Source organism: Myxocyprinus asiaticus, chromosome 26, assembly GCF_019703515.2.
Source record: "Myxocyprinus asiaticus isolate MX2 ecotype Aquarium Trade chromosome 26, UBuf_Myxa_2, whole genome shotgun sequence".
NCBI lineage: Eukaryota > Metazoa > Chordata > Actinopteri > Cypriniformes > Catostomidae > Myxocyprinus > Myxocyprinus asiaticus.
In genome coordinates this window covers 5,129,329-5,154,817 of record NC_059369.1, presented here as the reverse complement: position 1 = coordinate 5,154,817, position 25,489 = coordinate 5,129,329, and the positions used below count along the sequence as shown (strand labels likewise).

Below are 25,489 nucleotides of genomic sequence, written 5' to 3'. Positions count from 1 at the left end.
TAACTGTAAAATATACAGTAAAAATTGCCATATATTTTAAAAGACATTACATAGTTTTTACAATAAAATGTTTTTAGATGTAAGAAGTATGATTTTCCTGAATAATTAATGGTAAAAATGTACATTTTGTTTAACAAGATAGTACATGTACTTTTTACAGTAAATTATTGTTAAAATTACAGTGAAAAACAATAATCAAGTGTCAATAATGTGAGTGACACTGAGCACTGTCTCTACATGTTTATTGGTCATTGCTACTGGAAGGGCCACTATTGGTGAACTTCATGTCATCATGTGTTCTTCTGTAATTTTTACAGTGATTAACAATACCTTATAAAGTAAAAAGCAGATTTTTACAGTTTCAGAAGGTTAATATCAAGTTTGTTAATTTTTTTATTTATTTTTATTTTTTTTTATTTTACAGGGACAGCGTGGTCATGTAAACTACAACAGTTAAACTGTAAAATTTACAGGTTGTTCTGTAAAGTTGTTTTTAAAATTTGTACTGTATTTTTTACATAATTATTCTGGCAACCACAGCTTTTTAGTTTTTAGTTTTTAGTTTTACAGTGTACATGATGTTATTTTAGAAATACAGTATGTATTATGCAAGTAATTTACTTAAAGGTAAGTCAGTAACTGTAACCTGAATACAAACATTTTAAATGTAATGCGTTTCACTAAATTTGACTTAAAAAGTAAAAAATAACCATTATTTATTCATTTGTAATCAGAGTTCACCCAAATCTGCTATTCACCAATCATGCAATGATCATAGCCACATTTCACATCGAAATTGATCTCTCTTCTTTACAAGAATTTTTTTTTTTTTTTAGAATTCATGGAAAAGTGACTTAGATCAGTAAGACAGACGTAAATGTATATTTCTATTAAGGGGATGAATTTAAGCCATTATTACTTTAAGTATGTTCTGAGTATTTATTTATTTTTTTCATAGAAATGTTATTGTCTAAAATGTATGCAGTTTCAGTATTATGAAAATCTGAATTAAGTAATGAAGTGCAACTAAAAAGTTCTTTAACAACAAAACAATGGGCATGTTGTTGTGAAGTGTTGAATGAGTGTTTTTTTTTCTTTATTTTTTTTCTTGGTAAACATTGTGTCATCACAGGGTGTGAGGCAAAGGACAGGAAATGGAGAACTGGGAATTTTTTGCAATTTAAATTGTGCAAATCTTGAACTTTCTCAAATTTCAGAGGCTCATACAAGGGTACATAAAATACAAGAATAAGCTAAATTAACACTCAAAGTTTCAAATGCAAGTGAAAATGGTTTCTGCAAGAAAATAAAACTTGATGACTGGTTCCTGGGTCTGGAGCGCCGCTCATGGCCAAGCCCCGCCCCGGTTCCATTCTTCCCGGAGGTGCATGAGGAACTCACGAAGTCATGGCGGGCACCGTTTACTGCCCGGACCCGACTTCTGGGTTAATCCGCTCTCACTACCCTCGACGGTGGGACAGCCAGGGGGTACACGGAGATTCCTCAGGTGGACAAGGCGGTTAGGGTGCACTTGTGCCTACAAAACGCCACCACCTGGAGGAATCACCCGAGACTCCCGTCCAAGGCTTGTAAGTCTGCGTCGTTTCTGAGAGCCAAGGCTTACAGTGCCGCTGGACAGGCCGCTTCCGCCCTGCATGCCATGGCCCTCCTGCAAGTACACCAGGCCAAGGCATTAAAAGAGCTGCCCAAGGGTAGTCCTGACCTGGGAGTGATGCAGGAGCTGCGCTTGGTGACCGATCTCGCCCTACGGGCAACAAAGGTCACGACGCGGGCTCTCGGGCAGGCGATGTCCACCATGCTGGTTCAGGAGCGCCACCTATGGCTTAACCTGGTTGAGATGAAGGACGCCAACAAGGTTCGCTTTCTCGACGCCCCCATCTCCCAGACTGGCCTGTTTGACGACACCGTTGAGGACTTTGCCCAGCAGTTTTCAGCGGTGAAGAAGCAGACGGAGGCCATTCAACATATCCTGCCTCGGCACGGTTCAAGGTCCCGCACCCTGTCCCCCTGAGGCAGCAACTCAGGTGGCTCTGCTGCAGCCCGAGCCAACCGCTTGGCCCCAGCGTAGAGCCCTCCATAGGAAGCTGACACCCCCTGTCTCACAATCCAGCACTAAGAGCCCCAGGAAGGCCTCCAAGCGCCCCTGAGACGGACGACCCACGGATGAGGAGACCCGCCGGAAGCCCGGAGGTGGTGCACAGACCACTCCATACCCTGGTGGAGGGCCAGGAGGAGAATCCCGCATTGATTTTGCCGCATGTCCAAGGGGCTGCGGCACCCACATTAAAAAAAGAGTGGTTTCCTCACTCCCTGGGTCATACACTCGGTGTTTACGGCCATCGTTGTCACGATCATCATACATCGAACATTCGCGGCCAGGGCTCTACGAAGCCCCACCCCACTTTGCTCCCCACCTTCGCACCCGGCCGTGGCACACACACCCATGGTCAGGTGGTTGTGACGAGCTGTGAGGGCACCCAGCCTCCTCCCCTGTTGCTGACCGGTCCTATGGTGGGTATGCGGAGGGAGGTAAGTGCTTTGACATTTCCCTCAGCACAGCCATGAGTTCGGGACACGAGGCTCCTAGACGTGGCAGTTCCTGCTCCTCCCTGCCGTGAGGACCCACCCACAGGTATGTCAAATGTGATCGTCCACTTGGTGCCCCTCGCGGCATGGCTAGCCCTCTCCAACCCGTCGCGCTGGTTGGCCAGGACAATCCAACTCGGCTATGCAATTCAGTTCGCCAGGCACCCGCCCGGGTTCAGCTGCGTCCGTTTCACCTCGGTGAGGGGCGAGAACACCGCTGCCCTGTGTGCAAAACTCCCTCTAGCCGAGATGAAGGGGTTCTACAGCCCCTACTTCATGCCAAAGAAAGGCGGTGGGTTGCAGCCAATTTTGGACATGCGAGTGCTGAACTGGGCCCTGCACAGACTCCCGTTCAAGATGCTGACTCGGAAGCACGTTCTGTCACGCGTCCAGCATCAAGATTGGTTCGCGGCGGTAGACCTGAAGGACGTGTACTTCCATGTCTCGGTTTAACCTTGGCACAGACCCTTTCTTCGGATCGTTTTCGAGGGCCGGGCATATCAGTACAAGGTCCTCCCCTTCAGTCTGTCCCTGTCGCATCGCATCTTTACGAAAGGCAGCCCTTGCCCCGCTAAAGGAGGTAGGCATCCGCATCCTCAATTATCTCGATGACTGGCTGATTTTAGCTCACTCTCGAGATCTGTTGTGTGCGCACAGGGAACTGGTGCTCAGACACCTTAGCCGGTTGGGGCTTCGAGTCAACTGGGAAAAGAGCAAGCATCTCGGGATGGAGTTTGACTCGGTCACTATGATAGCGCACTTCACGAACGAGCGCACGCAGTCGGTGCTGAACTGCCTGAAGTCATTCAGGTGGAGAACAGCGGTCCCACTGAAACAATTTCAGAGGCTCCTGGGGCATATGGCATCCTCAGGTTGATGCACATGAGACTGCTTCAGACTCGAGTCCTGAGACGGGCATGGTGCCACGGCATGCATCGCATGGCTATCACGCCAATCTGCTGCCCCATGTTCAGCCCTTGGACGGACCTTGCATTTCTGCGGGCAGGGGTTCCCTTAGAGCAAGTGTCCAGGCGTGTCGTTGTTATGACAGACGCCTCCAAGTTAGGCTGGGGGACTGTGTGCAACGGGCACGCAGCCGCGGGTTCCTGGACAGGACCGCGACTGCATTGGCATATCAACTGCCTTAAGTTGCTGGCGGTATTGCTGGCCCTGTAGAGGCTTCGGCCGTTTATTCAGGGCAAGCATGTGTTGGTCCAAGGCTATTTACGCTCCCATCACTTGTCGCAACTCGCCCGCTGCCGCCGCCTCTGGAGTCAGCAGCGACTGAAGTCATTACGGGCCACTCACATCCCAGGTGACCTCAACTGCGCTTCTGAGTCAGACCTCTGGAATCTCCACGTCTGGCGCCTGGACGGGAAACAGAAGACCTAAGTGGCCTACCACTGGTGGTGGTAGACACTATCACTTGGGCCAGGGCTCCCTCTACGAGGCAGTTGTATGCCTTGAATTGGCGTTTGTTCGCAAATTGGTGTTCTTCCCGAGGTGAAGACCACCAGAGATGCACAGTCGGGTCGGTGCTTTCCTTCCTCCAGGAGAGGCTGGAGGGGTGGCTGTCCCCCTCAACCTTGAAGATGTATGTGGACAGTAAGTCCCTGGGGACAGTAAGTCCCTTAGAGGTGCTAGAAGGTTGAATCCTCCTGTGCCGCACCTCGTTCCCTCGTGGGATCTCACTGTGGTCCTGCTGGGCCTGCATAGAGCCCCGTTTGAGGCTTTGGAGTCAGTTGAGTTCATTCGAAGCTGGGCCCAGTACGTGGGGTAGGTGCTCCACATGTGCTGGTTACCTGTGGTAACTCCTTGTGATGTATTTTCCACAGTACAGTTTCCCTGAGGGCAAATCCGTGTCTCCCTTCGGCAGGGCCCCCCCTGCCACCGGCAACCGTGCTGTAGAGTTCCTCTCCTCTGGGTAGGACTTGCCACGGGGCTTCTTCCACATGCAGCTGGTAAGTGTGACGTATTCGCCACATGTTAACCTCCCCTTCGGCAGGATGTGGTCTCTGTGGTGTCCTTCCCCGATGTGAATACATATGGCCCCAGCTGAATAAATGTCATTTTTGTGGGAGAAAAAAAAACAAAGAGAAAAGGTCGCGGCAGGCGCGGCCTGCTCTCATTGTAAATACGTCTTGCCCCCCCCCCCATGCAGCAGCTTGCCTGCACCTGCACCACCAGTCCATGTAACACAGTTCAGCTGATTGTGGCATTTTGTATAGGGACCCCTATTGTCCCTACATCGACACAACGTTGAGTGAGTGACAGATAGGGAACGTCTTGGTTACTGTTGTAATATCCGTTCCATGATGGAGGGAACGAGATGTTGTGTCCCTCTTGCCACAATGCTGAACTATCCCCTGAAATGGCCAAGAACTTGTCTCGGCTCCTCAGCGCAAAACCTGAATGAGTGGTTTCGAGCCAGCTCTTTTTATACCCTTATGTCCGGGGGAGTGGCATGCAAATTCCACTCGCCAATTCCCATTGGCCTTTTCTCAAAGATCAGAGGTGTTTGGGGCTCCCAAGAGTGACCCCTAGTGTCACTATATCGACAAAACATCTCGTTCCCTCCAACAGGGAACAGAGGTTACGACAGTAACCAAGACAAACTTTATACAAACAGGTTTCTAATGTTGGCAACTCCTAAATGAATCCTTATTATGTGTCCACTTTGCATTAAGGTACATTTTTATTGATTACTAGTGTTGAAAAAGAATTAAGCATTTATAACCTGTAAAATGGCTCACTATTTACCAAATTATATGAAAGTCTATATTTGTATTCATGTTGTTACAAAAGCATTTCAATTATTATGCATTTGTTAATGTCTTATTAGTCATTAATGAACTCCCTTTATAAACACTAAACAAATGGAAAAGCCTAACCCCCAAATTCCGAAAATTCCATTCTGTGCCAGAATATGATATTCAAATCAAAATTCATATTATATTCATATAACATTACACACCTGAACTGTATATACCATATTGAAGAGAAGAACTGGGGCTTTCAAATGATATAAATATATGTATGATTATTTAAGGCTAATCATCTTTTATCAATAAGATTTCACACAGCAATTTTTACAAAAATCTTCTCCAGCCACCATACTTCATCAGACAACTGCATTTTCAACCATTTTAATTATAAGCTAGAGGGAAACTTAGAGTGTATGAAATATACATAATTTTGTGGGCAATGTAGAATAGCAGACAGATTAGAAATATAATCTATTGCTTAAAAGTTATGACCATTCTATTGATTAGTGGGAAAACTGAAAAAAAAAGAAAAAACAAAAAAGAAAAAAAAAAACATTTAGAATGTTAAGATACATTTCACATGACCACTAATCAAATACTCCTTTTGAGCAACTGTAATAATAAATTGAGATTGCATCTGAAATTGAAGGACACAAACACTGAAATATACATTTTATGTGTTCAATAAAACACACACTTTATTTAATTTGAACATTAGAATTACACACAAATTATACAGCAAAACATACAAAATCAAACTTTCGAGCTATCTACAGTAAATACATTTTGAATAAAGAGTGCAGGAACAGAATATATAAAATTAATTAATACTCAACAACTGCAATACCTGTGGAGAGAAGAGAGGGAGAAATGAGGGGAGGGGCAGGACAATACCAGTAAACACAACCCAACCTAGGCCTCTTCGTGAACCTGGTCACACTCAGCTGAGTGCCAAGACTGAAAACAGTTCTTATCGTGAACCAAGCAAAGTCTTTTGCCATTACATTCCGGCACGCAACAAGCTACTTTAGTTTTATTTTCAGTCCTACTTTTCCGATAGCATAGTCAACATCTGTCCGAATATGATGGACAGTTTAGGACGAGCTCCCACCCCTGACGTTTTGTAAAGCTGCATATCTTAGCAACTACAACCTGAGTAAAAAACAGCATGAAAATGTCAATTTCTCGCAACATCATATTGGAGGTTGACCGCACAACCTGATGTACGCTACTTAAGTCAATACCGAATGGATGGCTAGGCTTAAATGGGAGAAGTTTTGGTGCCTGTGAATCGATGTCAGAGTACGAGGGATAAGAAACAGAGTCAGGGAAGCGTTTACGCTTTCTAGCTGACTTGGGACCTGTGCGACAATGGCTAGCCATACCCAAAATAATAAGAGTAACAGTGTTGGTGTTACTGTGAGTATCAGTCATATGATAAATAGAAACAAACAATACATACACATTCATACATACCCAGTTGATGGTCTTGGCTGGGGATGAGGTTCCATCTCATCCTCCATCTCCTCGTGGTCTGGGTCTTCCTGCAGTATTTCCTGGTCCAGCAGATCTTCCTCCTGTGTGCTCATGCCCTCAAAAGCAGGGAGCTATAGTCTCTATCCACCTCTACAACAGAAAAAAAGTACACAATTGGTAGCCAGCAGTGTGTTCTTCACAAATCCATACACTGAATAGTCACCAAAGGCTTGCAGACTAAGCAGAATGTCCAACTGCAGACAGCCCTCTCACACTTTCCTTGTGAACAGGAAGCTACACACAATCTAAAATCATGTCTGTGTGATGGATGGGTAACGCTATCTGCTAAATTATAGAAAGATATCTACCATTTTTTAAAATTATTATTACATAGGAAAATCAACAAGCTAGATAACTTATCTAACTAGCAGGCCAGTTTCCAGGCAGGTCTGAACAGCATAAAAAAAAAAAAAAACATCTGAACAGTGTCTGCTCTCTGCCTCACATTACTTCAGGTGGATTTTTCACAAGCGACAAAATTGGCAAAAAAAGTTATTGGTATTTAGTTAAAAAGGTACATAGTATTGCTAGTTAATGTTTATTTAGCAAGTTTCGCAGAAACTGCCAAAAATACGTTTATATAAAAAGAAGAGGCTCGCCGACGACGGTCACATTTTTTTCCAGAAAAAAAAAAAGTTAGCGCTACTACAAATAAATGCTTCGTAACTAAAAAGGTTTGACCATCTTCCACAAAATTGGCCAAAGTTATTGATATTTAGCTAAAAATGTACATAGTATTGCAAGCTAATTTTTATTTAGCAAGTTTCACAGAAATTTGCTTAAAAATAGAGGCTAGCTGCCTGTCCGATGAACGCCGACGGTCATGTCATTTTTTCCAGAAATAACTAGTGTTACTCCTACAAATAAATGCTTCGTAACTCAAACATTTTGACTTTCAATAGACAATATTGACAACACGTTAAATAACTTGTCTTACCTCGAAAGATCACCTCAGTTTTCAATTTGAAGCAGTAAATCCAACACTGGAGGTAGTCTCCCGGCGTATCCTCTCTGGCTCCGCCCAGGCAAATGGAGGATGACGATGATGATGATACATTTATTATTCCCGCCCAGTAACCCCTTAACCAATCATATGTGTTTTTAGCTTATATTCTCATGAGTATCTGGCAGTTTTCAGAAATAAAATCGGTGATTGGACGGCGAAGATACTGAGACAGGAACCATGGGAATAATTTTTCCTAAATTTGAACGCTCCAGCTGGAAAAGGTTAATGTAAAGTTTTACTAATAAATCCATTGAAATGAGGCAAATAAATATACAAGTTAACTTTAGACCCTGACCACATCTATCCAGACAAGACTGCTGCATTAAACATGTAAAATGAGGAAATGTTTAGAATTTTACAAACATTTGTTGACACTATTACATGTTTTAAGTGTTACCTATCAAAGTGGCTTGTGGAATATCATGCCTGTGTTTTATTGTGGACATGTCAACAGATTTGGCAAATTTGAGTCTTTTAAATGACTGTGGGCTATGTTCATGTACTTTGTTCAGAGAGACTGTTATATAGAGAACTGTGTTGGCTGATGCCTCTGGATTTACAGTGTGCTGGCATGAGTTATCTGTGTTTGTGCGGTTATGTTGTACCTCTTATTTAAAAATACTAAGGGAACATAGACGTTTTAAAAGTGTGAAGGCCGTTTTTGTCACATGACATTTAGTCCTAAGAGAGATCTAGAAGCCGAGTGTAACTGACAAATAGCCAGAGACGTCTTAACATGAAAGATATTAAAAACGAGCTCAGCATGAGTTATGACAATTCCTGGACTCCACACAGAGAAAGAATGACACCAATCTGCTCGTGAGAATTCCACCAGCATGCCATGCAATCTATCTGTCTCTCTCTCTCTCTCTCTCTCTCTCTCTCTCTGTTTCTCTCTTATGGGGTCTCACTCTTCTCTCTGCTACACATAGACCAGCCATCTAGTTTCCATGTTGTTGGTTTCTTGTGGCATCTCACATGAAAGTTTGTACGTCCATGTGCTGGACACAGTACACAAATGTTTACTCCGTGACAATGCAATTTCATTAGTGTTCATAGGTACTCATACACGGTGTGTGGTTTTGGTGGGGATTTAGCACATGTACAGTTCTGTATGTGCAGGGCCGGAGTGGCAATCGGGAAGATCGGGAGAATTCCTGCTGGGCTGGTCAAAAATTGGGCCGCTTAGGTCCGCATGTTGATTGACAAACTTTCATCATATGTTGCATAACAATTGGCAACAGTCCGTAACATCCTGTATTTAAAGGATCAGAGTTGCGTTCCGTATTATAGAGAACGCAGTCTGTATTTTATCATCTCACACCCAAACAAATGAGAGAGTAGCCTGTGAGAGCAAAACTGATGTTGCGCCGCTTCACTTGACAGCGCGGGAAGGATCACAGAAGATCCACCGAGAACAGATAGGCTACTAATAGCTGAATGGATGAACGTGCTTCAGGTAGCCTACAACATCATCACAAGTTTAATACTGACTGCAGTCTCACAATCTCAATCAATTAATCTCTGAAATCCTCTTCCCTAGCAATGCAGAATGATAATAGCAAAATTATTTTTTGTCACAAAATAACAGAATACGTAAAGTAAATGAATACAGATGCAACAGCACGACACAGTACGAAAATAATGGGACTTTACAGCTCTCAAAAGATTAAACTCAATGAAACAAACTGCACAGAGTGCCTTCAATGTTGTATCATGCGATTAAAATCCTCTTAAAGAGACAGTAACCATTTTGCCTTTGTCCTGAACATTTACATTCCAAGTAGAAGAAAAGTACAAATGTCTTTTATTTCACTCTTATCGTTGTAAAATGACACGTTTTTGAATGGCATGTAAAAACAATCACTCAACCTTAATTGTTTCACTGGATCTGTTGCTATTTTAATTACCTAAAATACAAAGCACTGACCATTTAAAGTGTGAACCTGCACATCTTGAAAGAGTTATAAACATTTACAGTTCTACAGTGTTATTATGTGCCTAGATAGTCTTTAAAATAAATTTAGTTTACCCAAAAATGAAATTTCTCTCATCATTTACACACCCTCATGCCATCCCAGATGTGTATGACTTTTTGTCTTCTACTGAACAAAAATTAAGCTTTTTAGAAGAATTTCTCAGTTCTGTTGGTCCTTTCAATGCAAGTGAATGGTGATCAGAACTCAGAAGGTACAAAAATCACATAAATGCAGCATAAAAGTAATCCATACAACTCCAGTGGTTTAATCTATGTCTCAGAAGTGATATGATAGGGGTGGGTGAGAAACAGATCAATATTTACATTTTTTCCCCCCCCTATAAATTCTCCTCCCTGCCCAGTAGGAGGCGATATACTTATGTAAATCACCAAAAACAGAAGAAGAACTCTTTAGAGAGAAGAGCGCTTCTGAAAGTGAAAGTGGAGATTTATAGTAAAAAATTATTTAATTATTGATCGGTTTCTCACCGCTTCTCATTTACTTGCATTGAATGGACCAACAGTTCTTCTAAACATCTTCATTCATGTTCTGCAAAAGAAAGTCATACACATCTGGGATGGCATGAGGGTGAGGAAATGATCAAATATCCCTTTAACATTCACTTATTTTTACAACACATACAATGATGTCTTATGACAAAGTGAAAATCTTAGTGAATGCCATACGTGGTATAATGACATGGAGAGCTTAAATAATTTTCAAGTAATTACATATATTGCATATTTTTGATGTGATCTTGTTTTATTGTTATCACCTTCACCTCCAACCCCCCTTTTGGGTGTGGGCTGACTTGGACATGACATCCTGGGATGAATATGAATCCCACTCCGGCCCTGTGTATGTGTCACATATTTTTTCATTACTTCAAGGGTTAATTATAATCAAAGCTCAACAAGTAACTTGCTTGATGAGCTTTGATGGTAATTAACCCTTAAATGCATACCTCAGATGTTAAGTGTCCCAGGACCTCTTTCCACCCCCTGTATCTCATCCAAGTTTTTGGATTTATGCCCCCATGTCTTTAGTTTTCTTTAAATGTTCTCTTATGAATAAAAATAAATAAAAAATTTGAATTGCTTAATAAAAAGTGTACACGGTCCCGAGATATGTAATGGTATCAAAATATATTTGCACTTCCAAAAGTTCACTATCAAATTATATCTATTTCTTTGTTTATTACAAGACAAATAAGTACTATACTCATGCAATATGTATACCAGTATTTGGGACAAATTAAAGGGAGCACACACACACACTGCTCTTGACACTTTAGCTGTAATAAGCCCCTTTAAGCTGAACATTACACAAAGAAAGGTCAAAAAAATTGTTCAGATACATTTAATTACTGGTGTGCTTCTCAATAAAAATGCCACAGCATCAAATGTGAAGCCTATTAATACATCAAATATAATAATCATTCACCTGAGAAATCCACTTTTTATTTCTTATATTTTTCCTTGCATCTGTCTTGCCATGTCTTGCATCTTGCCATGAAAGGGTAAAAATTAACTGGGTTGCCCTATGACAGTGCCGCTGACAGATCCTATAACTGTATGTGAGAGACTGCGACTGCCGTATAGTGCCGCTGGACCTTACAGGCTGAGTGTTTTACACCCCTGATGTAGAGTGTAAACAGTAGGTGAGGATATTTGGCAGATGCTGTCAGTGGTTGGCCACAATTTCTTGTGCTGTGGAGGTTAAGCACCAGCAAACCCCAGAAGTGACTGTATTCTGGAAATAATCCCAAAATACGCAAAGTAACTGTTTATAAATTCTGGCGGGGTGAGCAAGAGACATTTATTGAAAATAATAATAAACATAAAATGTCCAAAAATGGGGAAAATAGCGTCCAAGGGGGAAAGTGTCCAAAATAAAGGGGAATCTGGCGTCCTCATGGTGAAAGGGGGCATCGTGTAGGATGGGAAGTGTCCAGAGGAGGATCCAGGATGTACGCGTGCTCCAATCCCCCGGTGTTCCCGGGGGTGCGGGTTCAGTGCGCATCTAACTCGGCCAGACCTTCCCCACTCTGCTCCTGGATCTGCAAGGAATCCAGTGTGTTCACACAAGGAGATAGAAGCCAGCTCCCCAAGAAAAGGCACACTCTGCATTTATATGTCACATCAGGTGTGACTGGTTCAACACCTGCTGCCCAAATGAGGCTTATTAACTATGCACCTCTTCTCTCTCCTCCCCACTCCCATCATGAGCCTCACTAAAGGACAGCCCTCAGAGGCGGGGCGATGATGACGGGGCGATGATGACTGGGGGTTGGGAGTCATTCTGCTACAAAGTGGATATGGCAACACTTCCTGGGTGGGCCTGAATGCATAATGGGTGGCCTTGCACACCCAGCCCACCCCATGGTAACACCAGTGCTTCATGTACAAATACCTAAGAATATGAATGAGGTCACCCTGGCCTAGAACACAGTCGTCTTAGCTCTGAGGGATGCTACTGGAAGTTGTAGTTTAAGTTTAAAGCTTTATTGACAGTCTAAGTCAAATTTAAACAAAATGTACTCAAATTACTTTTTTAAATACACATTCCTGTTCTTGTGCATGTTATTCCATTAAGCCATCTTATGAACCCCTCCTTTTCAAGAGCCTCGCTCCATTATGGTATGGAAGACCCACTTTTTTTACAATACAATCAATGCCTAATAGATACAATCAAGTATTGCAATGAATATTTTTTTCTTATGTTGACTGTAGATGCTTAAATTTGATACATTTTAACTTAACTTGAAAGTAACAATTATTTCTGTCACTGCTTTTGGTGACACACTAAAATATTATTGAGCTATTACAGAATATTAAGCTATTATGGTACACACAGGAAAGCCAAGTTCCCCAGCTGACGACAGCTTTATGCTTGAAATTATATGTTAACTTGACATGTTTTCAAAAATTAGTAACCAGACGATGATGTTATTTCAAACAATACATTGGGAGCTGGTTTGTGTTCAAATTCTGATTGCCCACACTCTGTATCCTGGAAAAGAAATCCAGTCACTTGGCTCTTTAACAAAGACTCTTATATTGGAGTCCTTGGCTTGTTTGAAATGGGTCAGCGAGATATTTACTCTAAAGTAGATGTGGAAAAGATATTTCAAAATACTACACAAATATCAGTTTTCATATTTTGAAGCATATATTTTCCCAAATACTAGTGAAACTTGTGGAATGTATGTATAAACTATTATTATTATATAAACTATAATTCTGTACATACTGTATACTCATAAATGGCCATATCACATTTATTTGTGGGTTTTAAAATATTATTAAGGTACACAGAGCCAGACTTTTTTGTCATCTGTCTAAAAAAAAAAACCCGGCTTTTTATGTCACTTTCATCACACTACATCAGCAGTATTTTTCCCATTCATTTTGTCCATAGGGATTTAAATGAAAATGTATTTATATATATAAATAAATAATGAACTATTAGAAGTAGCACATTTAAGTAGTTTGAAAGTGTAGGGAGATTAACTTGATTACATCATTCAAAGTGCTTCATGGAAATGGGCTGTCACTGCTGAACTCTTTTGGTGGTTCTTGTTTCCATGGTAACTGGAACTTCTCTGATTGGTGGATCTCTCTTTAGCATTACGGGTAGTGTAGTTCTTAGTGTTGGGCCTCATGTATTCAGACAGAAGACAAAGGCAGGCCTAACACTGTCGTAAAAACCAAACTCAAGCCCCCACATTCCAAGTCGTAAATTATACTGATAAAAATCGCGCCAAAATCAAACAAAGGGAGTCCAAAAAAGACTACAAATCCCATGAAGCCTTGCTCACTAAAGGATCGAACTCTCAACTCCTATTGGATGAAGCACACAACAGAACGTCCCTCAAACATGACATCATCAGGATTTGAAATACCTCTGAAATGCTTTTGGGATTTGCTTCCAGCAACTTTGTTTGCAGCGTGTGGACGCAGCTCTTCGCTGCTCTCAGGTGCAACCTCGTGGCACAAGGAAGTAACGTCCGACTTGAAACTGTGGCCATACAATCTCCATCTCGCTGGACGAGTTGAGATTACTCTGTGTTCAACCGAACACTCTAACGGATCCGAAGGAGACCGCCAAGCAATTCGCATCTTCATCCGTTTGCCTACAGAAGTGAAGAGATTAAAGATTTCTCTTCTATCTTTAATCAAGTCGACATTTCTGAGTTCTCCGCCAGCCCACCGAGAATCAACAGCCATACCGCCCGCCGACAGAGCGAGGAAACGGCCTCCCGTCATCACCCGAGCCTCAAGGAACTGGGTCAGAGTTAAAGGAAGAAGGAAAACACATTCTACCTGTGTCCTCATGCAATTCAAGTAAGAGGTTTATGTCTGGTCAGAGATAGAATATTATAGTGTGCTATTCTTGTGTTTCAAGGTTTTTGCTTGTACAGTTTACGGACTGCCATGTCCGCTCATTATTAATACTCAGGGTATTAATTATCACGATTTTGTTTTGCTGTATTGTGGTCCAACCAAATTGGACTGTTGTGCAATTTCGCCATCGCGGGTGAGACAGGTAAACTGAGTTCATCCATTAAATAGTCAAAGTACGCGGGACTGTTTACGAGCCGTCCACCGCGTCTCTGAGTGATGAACTAACAGCTGCTTTCTCTCCCACGATCGCGAAATCGGCTTTAAGGCTGTCACTTCTCTCTCTCTCTCGTACTAACCACACACACACACACGCAGGCACGCGACCCCTCACAAACATTCTGGCACACATTTTGGCTCATAGTTAGCTTAAATGCTAAAGCCCAGCTTTGTCCCTAAGCTATCGTACAAGCGGATACACGCAGTAACTGGTAGACGCCAGTCACCATTGACTGGTTTCTCTCCGCCCCCATTCGTGGTCATATTCCCTGGCCGGAAGTCTCGCGTGACATACACTCCACGAGAGTCACGTCCGCCATTTTGTGCGTGTCCCTCCTTACACACACACACACACACTGTCACACACACACCTTATGTGTTATAGGATTCTTTTTATTTCCATTTCTAATCATATCACTGTTTAGTTTGTAGTTGTAAGTCGGAAGTTTATTGACTGCATTGTATTAATTATTAATTGATATTACTGCATAAATAAACTTTGTTTATATTACAAAGAGAAGTGTTTTGGTTTGTTTTGTATACGCCTGTGTCATGCTGACGGGATGTCAGTGCTCGGATTCAAACCTTCATTCATTGTTTTTTTTCCCCGAAAATCGATATTAGATGTCGATTTTCCTAAGAAGACAATCTAATATTGAGACTGTTTTACTATCTGGTTATTAGTCCCTGATTTCAGGGTGGTGCCCCGTCAATGTTAATCCTTATTAATATTCTATTGATTTTTGATAATTGATAATTATCTTTGATGATTGAATTTGAATGATCAATAAGCTAGTGTTAATTTTAATTAATGTTTCATCAATGTTAACAATTAACGATTATCTTTGATAATTGTTGATTTAAAGGATTTAAAAAAGCTAACATTGATTCTCATCAATGTTCTATTTTTTTTAATAATTAATAATTATCTTTGATAATTATTAATTATTGCTAATAACCAAATTTGCTCCTAAACGTAGCACACTACATTTACTGGAGCCCCATATGAGGTTTTAATGAGTTAGATTCAATTGATTAATTTAAATATTAATTAATAACAACAGAAATAATTATTAATTATTTCTGATAGTAACACTGATCTAAACAACCAGTAAAGCCCTACATTAGGGTGGATACTGTTACTAAAAATGAAGGTAAAATCACACTGATTCTACAGAAGCCTATCTCATTAACAACCTTAACAATCTCAGAGTTTATGTTAGGTCAAGAAAGGTTTATACGTTATTGTTAAAAATGCATTCCTCTATGGAAGAAATAAATGGGATTTTTAATTTCAAAATGCACTACAGTATATCGAGACATCTAGCAAACCCCCCCCACCTTGAGGAACACATAGAAAGCAGACCAATGCATGCCTGCTTCTATCTTTTCCACTTTCTCTTCCCTCTTTTCATCTGTCCTGTCTCTGTGCTTCCTCTCCTTCATACTTCTCCTCTCCGACAGAGTGTAGTGAACCTGATTAGCGAGCTGCAGGATCAGATGTGCAGGATTTGACAACAGATCTCTAGTAAGATCCCTGAGAAGCTAGCAGAGATGGACCCAGAGGAGGGTTCTGCCCGTGAGCCAGCGCAGGCTTATTTGACTGATCCAAAGCCAGCAGTGGGTCAGAAATCTGCAGGTTTAGACTCAAACACTACCAGTGTGGAAGAAAAGTGTAGACACCGCATGAATCTCACAGGCTTAAAGTCGCAGTCTTTGTTTTTGTGGTTAGGCCAAACACTTCAATCGATTTATCGAGCAGGGATGGGCTTTAATCATAACATTATTCCAAAAACATTATTCCTGCTCAAAGCTGTTTGTTTTGGCACCAACTTTATTTCCTGCCAGTTGCTGGTTGCACCTTTAAAATTTGTCAGGTTGATGCAGTGACATTGCCCTAATATCAAATGATGTATTACTTAGATAATATTTATAACTGTTAAGCATTTGCTTAGTTTTTGCTATTTGCCTCAAGTAAACATAATTTGAATGGCTTTGGCTATATTACCCAAGGGCGTAGATTTGGCTTGAACATTGGGGAGGTTGCAATGACATGCTTCCAGTACGATCATCTCTGAAATTTTTATGAATGTTCACACTGCTTATTTTAATACACAAAGCATACATTCACCAGGGCTGTAAAAAAAACAAACATAAAAAGACACCATAGCACCCTATTAGTATCATTAGTGTAATCCATACGACTCTCTCACACACAGGCAGAGATCATGAGTTTACAGCAGTTGTTGAGCTGTAAGAATGCTGAGATCGAGAATTTACAGGCTCAGCTGCTCTGCAGAACTCCAGTGTCTGTGGACAGTACAGAGAGAGGTACACTTACACTCTCACATCACAACATCTTTACTCATTCACTCGAGACTAATGAAACCAGCAGTTCAGCTTTGTTTTTCACTGTTGTCTAAAAACTGATGAGTTTGAACTAGTGGTAGACCCATATGTGGCTGATCAGTGCTTGTTCCTCTTGTGCCAGTTCGAAAATCTGTCATTGGATAATGCACATTGTTCATTTAATTTCATCATATTTGTCTATAACTCATTTGCTTTCTTTACGTGCACAGTAAAATGTGTGTTTATGTTGTTCGGCGTAGATGCAGCATCACACAAAAATAACTGTTACCATTTCTACTACAACGGTAGAATGGGTTTTTAATGGTCAGTGCTGACATGATATCAAGCAAACAGGGTTGCTGATGGCCAGTCTAAAGTTGATAGAATTTAAAGGTATTACTCAATAGTTGTTTGTTTGTTTGTTTTTTAATAAACAAACTGGTAATAGTAGAATAGTATTTTTGAAAATTATTTAAAAAATAATGTACTGTACACTCACATGAGATGAAGACTCTAGTCAAATCAGTCTTTGAGAAAAAGCTGCTTCCCTATCTGTCACTCACTCGACGTTGTGTCGATGTAGTGACACTAGGGGTCACACTTGGGAGCCCGAAACACCTCTGGTCTTTGATAAAAGGCCAATGAAAATTGGCGAGTGGTATTTGCATACCACTCCCCCGGACGTACGGATATAAAAGGAGCTGGTATGCAACCATTCATTCAGATTTTCTCTTCGGAGTCGAACGGTCGATGATCACTGAGCTGAATTCCCACGGCTGTTCATTCACCTCTGCTGGATCTGATGGTGCATTTCAGCGGCTTCAACCCCCTCTGCACTGGTGCAATGCAGAGAACGCCCCTGGGCACTTCGACAGAAATAAAAGAGTATATTTCTCTAAAAGAGCGGCACACACGGAACGTCTTTATAAAGATGCGTCTTTTTAAAGATGCCTTTCAGTTTGTGTGTTATTCCTGGTTGCAGTCGTTATCTCTTGCCTTCTTACGGCCACGATCACTGTCTTTCGTGTCTGGGCGCTGCCCACACGGGAGACAGCATTTGTGGTTGGGTCATGTACTCTTTGCGAGAACATGTCCATGGCAACGATGCGGTCGCGGCTTGCCTTCGTAAGAAAGCAAGCCACCCCAGAGGCTCCCCACCTCGGTCCTTCTACCCACGGGTATGAGGCCAGCGCGGCTAGCACTGGGGGTGATTTGGGGACCCCAATAGGACCACCTCTGCCGGGTATCCCCCCACGGACCTCCCATTCCCCAGCACGCTCATCTGCCCCGATCGGGCTTCCGGATGAGTCTGCTGGCTCGTCTCACAGCGAGTTCGACCTCTTATTCAGAGCCCGCGAAGGTGATGAGCTCTTGAGTGCAGCATCGGAGAGCGGGCTCCTCCAGTCTGGCGCGGAAGCCTCAGCAAGTCTCCTCCCTTCGGGTGCGGTCACCCAGTCCCAGGCTGACGCAGAGATGATGGACATGCTTTTCCGGGTAGCCGCTAGCGTCAGGCTAGAGTGGAAACCTCCGCTCTCCCCTGAACCCTTGCGGCTCGATGATTGGTTCCTGGGCTCGTGGCGCCACTCACAGCCATGCCCCGCCCCAGTTCTTTTCTTCCCGGAAGTGCACGAGGAGTTGATAAGGTCGTGGGAGGCACCTTTTACTGCCCAGTCCCGATCTTTCAGCTCCCCTGTCCTCACTACCCTCGATGGTGGGGCAGCCAAGGGCTATTCGGCATTCCCCCTGGTGGATAAGGCGCACCTATGCTCGCAGAGTGCCGCCACCTGGCGTGGGCGCCCAAAGCTCCTGTCCAAGGCCTGTAGGTTTATGTCATCCCTGACAGCCAAAGCCTACGGTGCCGCTGGACAAGCCGCCTCAGCCCTGCATGCCATGGCTGCCAAGGCGCTAAAGGAACTGCACGAGGGTAGTTCCGCCCGGGATTGATGCAGGAGCTGCGCTCGGTGACCGACCTCGCTCTCCGGGTGATGAAGGTCACGGCAAGGTCTCTCAGGTGGGCGATGCCCACCTTGGTGGTCCAGGAGTGCCACTTTTGGCTCAACCTGGTCAAAATGGGAGAGGCCGACAAGGCACGGTTCCTTGCTGCCCCCTTGCATTTTTCCTTGCTGCCCCTTTTGTTACCTTTGCATTTCATTGTGCCGCATGCCCAAGTGGCTGCGGTACCCAAGAGTTTAGCAAGAGCGGTTTCCTTGTTCCCTGGGTCACATACCTGGTGTGCACGGCCATCATCACGACCACTGTCCACCATTCCATTTTTGCAGGTTCGGCGCTCCAGCGGCGGTCTCCCCGCCCCTGCGTGCCCAGCTGTGGCACAAATCTGCCCCCAATGTGACAGTATCCACGGGTCACGAGGACAGGCCTCTTCCTCCCCCATCCCAGGCTGTTCTGGGGGTGGTCACATGGAGCCAGGTAAATGCTTCGATGTCCCTGAACTCAGCATGGCCATGACACGGCATGGCACCTCAGGCCCCGCCCCGTCGCGAGGCCCCACCCGCCGGTACGTCTGACGAGATTGTCCCCTTGGTCCCCCTTGCCCGGAGCTTGGACACGTGGCTTACACTTTCCAACCCGTCGCGATGGCTGGTCCGGACCGTCCGACTCGGCTACGCGATTCAGTTTGCCAGGTGTCCGCCCAGGTTCAGTGTTGTCCACTTCACCTCGGTGAAGGGTGAAAACGCCGCTAACTCGCTACCCTCCTACGGAAGGATGTGATAGAGCCTGCCCCTCCGGCTGAGATGAAGAAGGGGTTTTACAACACCTACTTCATTATACCGAAGAAAGGCAGTGGGTTGCGGCCAATCTTGGACCTGCGAGTACTGAACCGGGCTTTACACAGACTCCCGTTCAAGATGCTGACGCAAAAGCGCATTCTAGCGAGAGTCCGGCATCAAGATTGGTTCGCGGCGGTACACCTGAAGGACGCATACTTCCACGTCTCGATTCTACCTCGACACAGACCCACTGTGTGCCTCGTCGGTATTGGCTAATCCTAGCTCACTCTCGGGATGTGCTGTGTGCACACAGGGACCTGGTGCTCTCACACCTTAGCTGGTTCAGAGCATCTCTTTTCTCGGCTTGGAGTTGGACTCAATCTTGTTGACGGCGCACCTCACGGACGAGCATGCACAGTCAGTGCTGACCTATTTGAAGGTGTTCAGACAGAAGACAGCAGTTCCACTGAAACTGTTTCAGAGGCTCATAGGGCATATGGCATCCTCAGTGGTGGCCACCCCGCTTGTGTTGATGCATATGAGACCGCTTCAGCACTGGCTTCAGACTCAAGTCCCAAGATGAGCATGGCACCGCGGGACACATTGTGTGGTCATCACGCCCGTCTGTCACCATCTTTTCAGCCCCAGGACCGACCTCTCGTTTCTACAGACAGGTGTTCCCCTAGAGCAGGTCTCCAGGTGCGTCGTGGTCGTGACAGATGTCTGAAAACAGGCTGGGGCGCTGTTTGCAACGGGCACGCAGCCACCGGCTTATGGTCGGGCCCGCGACTGCATTGGCACATCAACTGCTCGCCCTACGGAGGAGACGGCCGTTGATCCAGGGCAAGCATGTGTTAGTTCGGACAGACAACACAGCAACAGTAGCATATGTCAACCGCCAAGGCGGTCTGCGCTCTCATTGTATGTCACAACTCACCCGCCGTCTCCTCCTCTGGAGTCAGCAGCACTTCAAGTCGCTGCGATCCACTCACATCCCGGGCGATCTCAACATTACAGCGAATGCACTGTCACGGCAGGTTACCCTCAGGGGAGAGTGGAGACTCCACCCTCAGGTGGTCCAGCTGATTTGGAGTCGATTCGGACAGGCACAGGTAGATCTGATCACCTCCCAAGAATCCTCCCACTGCCTGCTCTGGTACGCCCTGACCGAGGCACCCATCGGCATAGATGCGCTGGCACACAGCTGGCCTCCTGGCCTACGCAAATATGCGTTTCCCCCAGTGAGCCTACTTGCACAGACTCTGTGCAAGGTCAGGGAGGATGAGGAGCAGGTCGTCCTGGTAGCACCCTACTCGCCCACTCAGACGTGGTTCTCGGACCTCACGTTCCTCGTGACAGCCCCTCCCGGCGAATTCCCCTGAGGAAGGACCTTCTTTCTCAGGGACGGGGCACCATCTGGCACCTGTGACCAGACCTCTGGAATCTCCGTGTCTGGCTCCTGGACCAGACGTGGAAGACCTAAGTGGTCTACCACCCGCGGTGGTAGACACGATCACTCAGGCTAGGGCCCCCTCTATGAGGCGCCTTTATGCCTTTAAGTGGCATCTGTTAGCTAAGTGGTGATCTTCCCGACAGGGAGACCCCCAGAGATGTGCAGTCAGATCGGTGCTTTCCTTCCTGCAGAAGAGGTTGGAAGGGCGGCTGTCCCCTTCCACCTTGAAGGTGTATAGCTATAGCAGCACACCACGACACAGTGGATGGTAAGTCCTTAGGGAAGCACGACCTGATCATCAGGTTCCTGAGAGACGCCAGGAGGCTGAATCCCTCCAGACCGTGCCTCGTTCCCTCATGGGACCTCTCTGTAGTTCTTCAGGATCTACAGAGAGCTCCTTTGAGCCTTTGCAGTCAGCTGAGCTTAAGGCACTCTCCTTGAAGACTGCCCTCCTGTCTGCGCTCACTTCCATCAAGAGGGTAGGAGACCTGCAAGTGTTCTCTGTCAGCGAAACATGCCTGGAGTTCGGTCCGGGCTACTCTCACGTGATCCTGAGACCCCGACCGGGCTATGTGCCCAAGGTTCCCATGACCCCTTTTAGGGACCAGGTGGTCCTGCGAGCGCTGCCCCAGGAGGAGGTAGACCCAGCCCTGTCATTGCTGTGTCCGGTGCGTGCTTTACGCATCTATTTGGATCGCATGCAGAGCTTTAGGATCTCTGAGCAGCTCTTTGTCTGCTTTGGTGCACAGCGGAAAGGAAGCACTGTCTCCAAGCAGAGGATCGCCCACTGGCTCATTGACGCCATAGCTATGTCATATCATGGCCAGGACGTGCTGCCCCCGGTAGGGCTATGAGCCCATTCTACCAGGGGTGTAGCGGCCTCCTGGGCCCTGGCCAGGGGTACCTCTCTAACAGACATTTGCAGAGCAGCAGGCTGGGCAACACCCAACACCTTTGCAAGGTTCTACAACCTCCAGGTGGAACCGGTTTCGTCCCAGGTAGTGGCACGCAATACAAGCGGATAACCCGGGATAGCCGGCCGGATGTATTGCTTGCACATAGCGCCTTTTACCTCCGCTGAGCTGAAGATGCACGCCATTAATTCCCAGTAGTGTTCACAAACTATGTTCCCTGGTTGACTTCCTCCGAGCCCTGTGGCAGTCGAGTTAGAGACTCACTGCCGGCCCAGTACACGTGCTAACTAAGAGCCCTGTTCTGGGTAGGTGCTCCGCATGTCGCGGTTCCCTGTAAGGTAACCCCATGTGATTTATATCTTCTGCTAATTTGTTTCCCTGTTGGCAAACTGCGTCTTCCTTGGGCTGAGCCCCCTCTGCCACAGTCTCCATGTTTGTAGCAACTCCTCCCCTGTTGGGTAGGATCTACCATGAGACTCTCCACATGATCGGAAAGACCATGTGACGTATTTTCCACTTAAATATCCCACCCTCTCTTTGGGCAAGGTGTGGTCTCCGCGGTGACCTCCCCTTGGGAGGGACACCCCCCGAATAGACCTGGCGGCCCAGTCGGATAATCCCCCTTCTTTTTTAGGGAGTGGAAAAAAGAAGGGGAAAAGAGGCCACGACTGGGTTAGCCTGTCTTTATCTTTTGGGTAGTCGACTTGTCCCCAAAGGGCCGTTCGACACTCATAACTATGTTGGGGAAGGTTACGTGTCGGCCTGGTGCGCTGGCTACGAGGCACACAGTGGTCTGCCCGTCACATACTGCCAGTTCATGTAACACAGTTCAGCCAGTTGCGGCGTTTTGTATAGGGACCCCTAGCATCGACACAACGTCGACTGAGTGACAGATAGGGAACATCCTGGTTACTTGCGTAAACTCCGTTCCCTGAAGGAGGTGAACGAGGTGTTGTGTCCCTCCTGCCACAATGCTGAACTACCCACTGAAATGGCCGGACCTTGTCTCGGCTCCTCAGCATAAAACCTGAATGAGTGGTTGCATCCCGTATGTCCGGGGGAGTGACATGCAAATACCACTCGCCAATTTTCATTGATCTTTTATCAAAGACCAGAGGTGTTTCAGGCTCCCAAGAGTGACCCCTAGTGTCACTACATAGACACAATGTCTCGTTCCCTCCATCAGGGAACAGAGGTTATGCAAGTAACCAGGACGTATTGCAATGCAATTCTGCTGCAGGTTGAGATAGAAAGTGAAGGGGAAAAAACACAGCAACAATTCTGGAATATCTAGAAATAAAGCAAAAAATAAACAGAGAAAAAAGTATTTCTCGAATATCATGTTTGTTACTTACACAAGCGTCACAGGAAAATTACGTTGCTGTGGAGAAAGCTGCTTACTGAATGAGCCACATGTATACTGGAGTAAAGAGAAAGCCGCTAATACAGCTCATGGGAACCCATACACTGATTTTGAGCCTTAAGCAGCTTTCTTGCAATAAATAGCTTTCTGGTGTCCATGTAAATATAGTTAGTTTGCAAAAATGTTGTTAAAGTAATGTACATTCTATGAGACTAGGTTGAATAATATTTAGATTTTTCATTACATTACGTTTTCTTAACAATAAACAATAACCAGTTACAATAACCAATTTGACTAATTCATTGAAAAGAACCAGCAAGAGTCATTTGTTCAAGAATTGGACAACACTGGTCACGCTGTGTTAGTTGTTGTGTGCAACCAGCAAAATGTTTGTAACAGACAGTGAGTTGACATCTCACAGTTTAGCTGTTGTGCTGCTGTTTTAGTTGTGCTGCAGTGTGACCGCTTTACAGTGATGCAAGAAACACTGTCAGAGTATTACAGTGCACTATTCAGTTCATGTCGGCATAAGAATGCAGATGTTCAAGAACTGTTAATGGAACCAGATGCCATGAAAAGTATTCGGTTTCAGTATTTTTTTTTATTTTTTTATGGAATTTATTCTTATTCAGAAACAGTTCCCGATTCTCAACCTTGATGTCAATGTGATGTAGAATATGTCCAATTAAACAAATTACTTTAGTTTCTGTTACATTACAGAGTGAAGAATTAATTAGTGTGTTTTTGCTCATTAGATCTTTGAGCCTTGCTTTAGCTCTGAGACATTGGCCATGCTCCTGAACATCCCTCCACAGAAGACCCTCCTCAGACGCCACCTTGCCACCAACTTCAGCACACTGGTGGGTCCGCAAGCACAACAGGAGAAACGGGAGTTTGCCAGTACCAACAGGCATGCAACCCTCACCATTACTGCCAAAGTCAGGGTATGATATACAAACAAAACCAGATAGACTTCACATTTATTGAGGTAATATCAGTGCTTTCAAGACAGCACTGAATTGATATTTCTCAAACATTCTAGTAAGAATTTGTTCAAAAGCCCGGAACCATAAGTATTAAATTAATTCATTCCAAATTTCTGCATCCCAATTCAGAAACTTGTGCACTATTCGACACCATTTTGTAGTGTAAGTAGCGTTTTCACACTGAACAATGGAACAAAGCATAGAGTACTACAAGTACCCAAATCAGAAGAGCAACTAGAATATATTCAACCTATATAAAGGGGGGCTGGAGAGGGGCATTGAATCATCAAAAAAGAGGGTGGTCAGATGACAAAATGTTCAAGCAAATCTTTTTTCTTTTATGCTATGTATCGAATCATGTTCAAGTTTTCTGTCATGTTGTTTAATGTACCCCTGTAATTCTCTCTCTTAGCCAAAGAAACTGGGCTTTACCCACTTCAGACAGCTAAGGAAGCTCAGGACAGTTGATTCAGCAGATTATATCTGCCCTATGGAGACAGGAACTCCAGTCCTGAGTGCAACACCAAAGCAGACCTACTCAGGCTTCAGGGGTATGAGCCCCGTTCTGGACAAAGACTCAGACAAACTGGAGCAAGTCGGGGCAAAGAGTTGATTCGCTGCATTTTCAACCAATCATAGCCAAACAACAGCAACTGCATGTTGAGGAAGCTAACAACATGCATCGAGAGAGGCTTGAATTGATTCTCAAGCATATCACCTGGATATGCTGCATATGACTTATGATTTCCATTCAGAAGTGATGGATATTATTATTGAATTGGCTTTGGAAAGCTGAAATGCCAAAATATATCCTGAAATACTTTATGTTTGTTGCTGTAATCTGCAATTCCAAATACATTATTTTATTACTTTTAACAAATAAATTATACCTATCTCTGGCACAAAGTTTTGAAATGTCCAATAAAATGTTTATTTCCCACTCTCTTTTATTGTATGAATTATATGATCATGCCTTCATAAAATGTTTTATTAAAAGGTAAACCATTATGAAAGTAAGCCATAATGAATTAGATGTATATACCACAGGGCATATGAAAATCCCATTCTATGCTGGAGTAACTGGGTGAATCTTTTCATTTCACAGAAATAATCAATTATATGTTCCTTATATTTTCCAAGAAAATTAAGTCTATTTGTAGGACCATGAAGATTTTTTGCA

At 44.3% G+C, this 25,489-nt stretch overlaps 1 protein-coding gene across 3 annotated transcripts in view; it reads left to right on the top strand.

The window, feature by feature from the left end:
- LOC127417339 (liprin-beta-2-like) overlaps positions 1-25,204 on the top strand; it is a 32,829-nt gene extending 7,625 nt beyond the window's left edge. For 2 of the 3 annotated variants that reach the window (XM_051657307.1, XM_051657305.1), the window contains exons 2-4: positions 16,735-16,846; positions 24,079-24,267; positions 24,722-25,204. In XM_051657307.1, the coding sequence (XP_051513267.1) occupies positions 16,775-16,846; positions 24,079-24,267; positions 24,722-24,922 (462 nt within the window). In that variant the 5' untranslated portion in view covers positions 16,735-16,774 and the 3' untranslated portion in view covers positions 24,923-25,204. The remainder of the gene's footprint in view (positions 1-16,734; positions 16,847-24,078; positions 24,268-24,721) is intronic. The other variant, XM_051657308.1, reaches the window with a different exon arrangement.
- Positions 25,205-25,489: the final 285 nt, after the last annotated feature.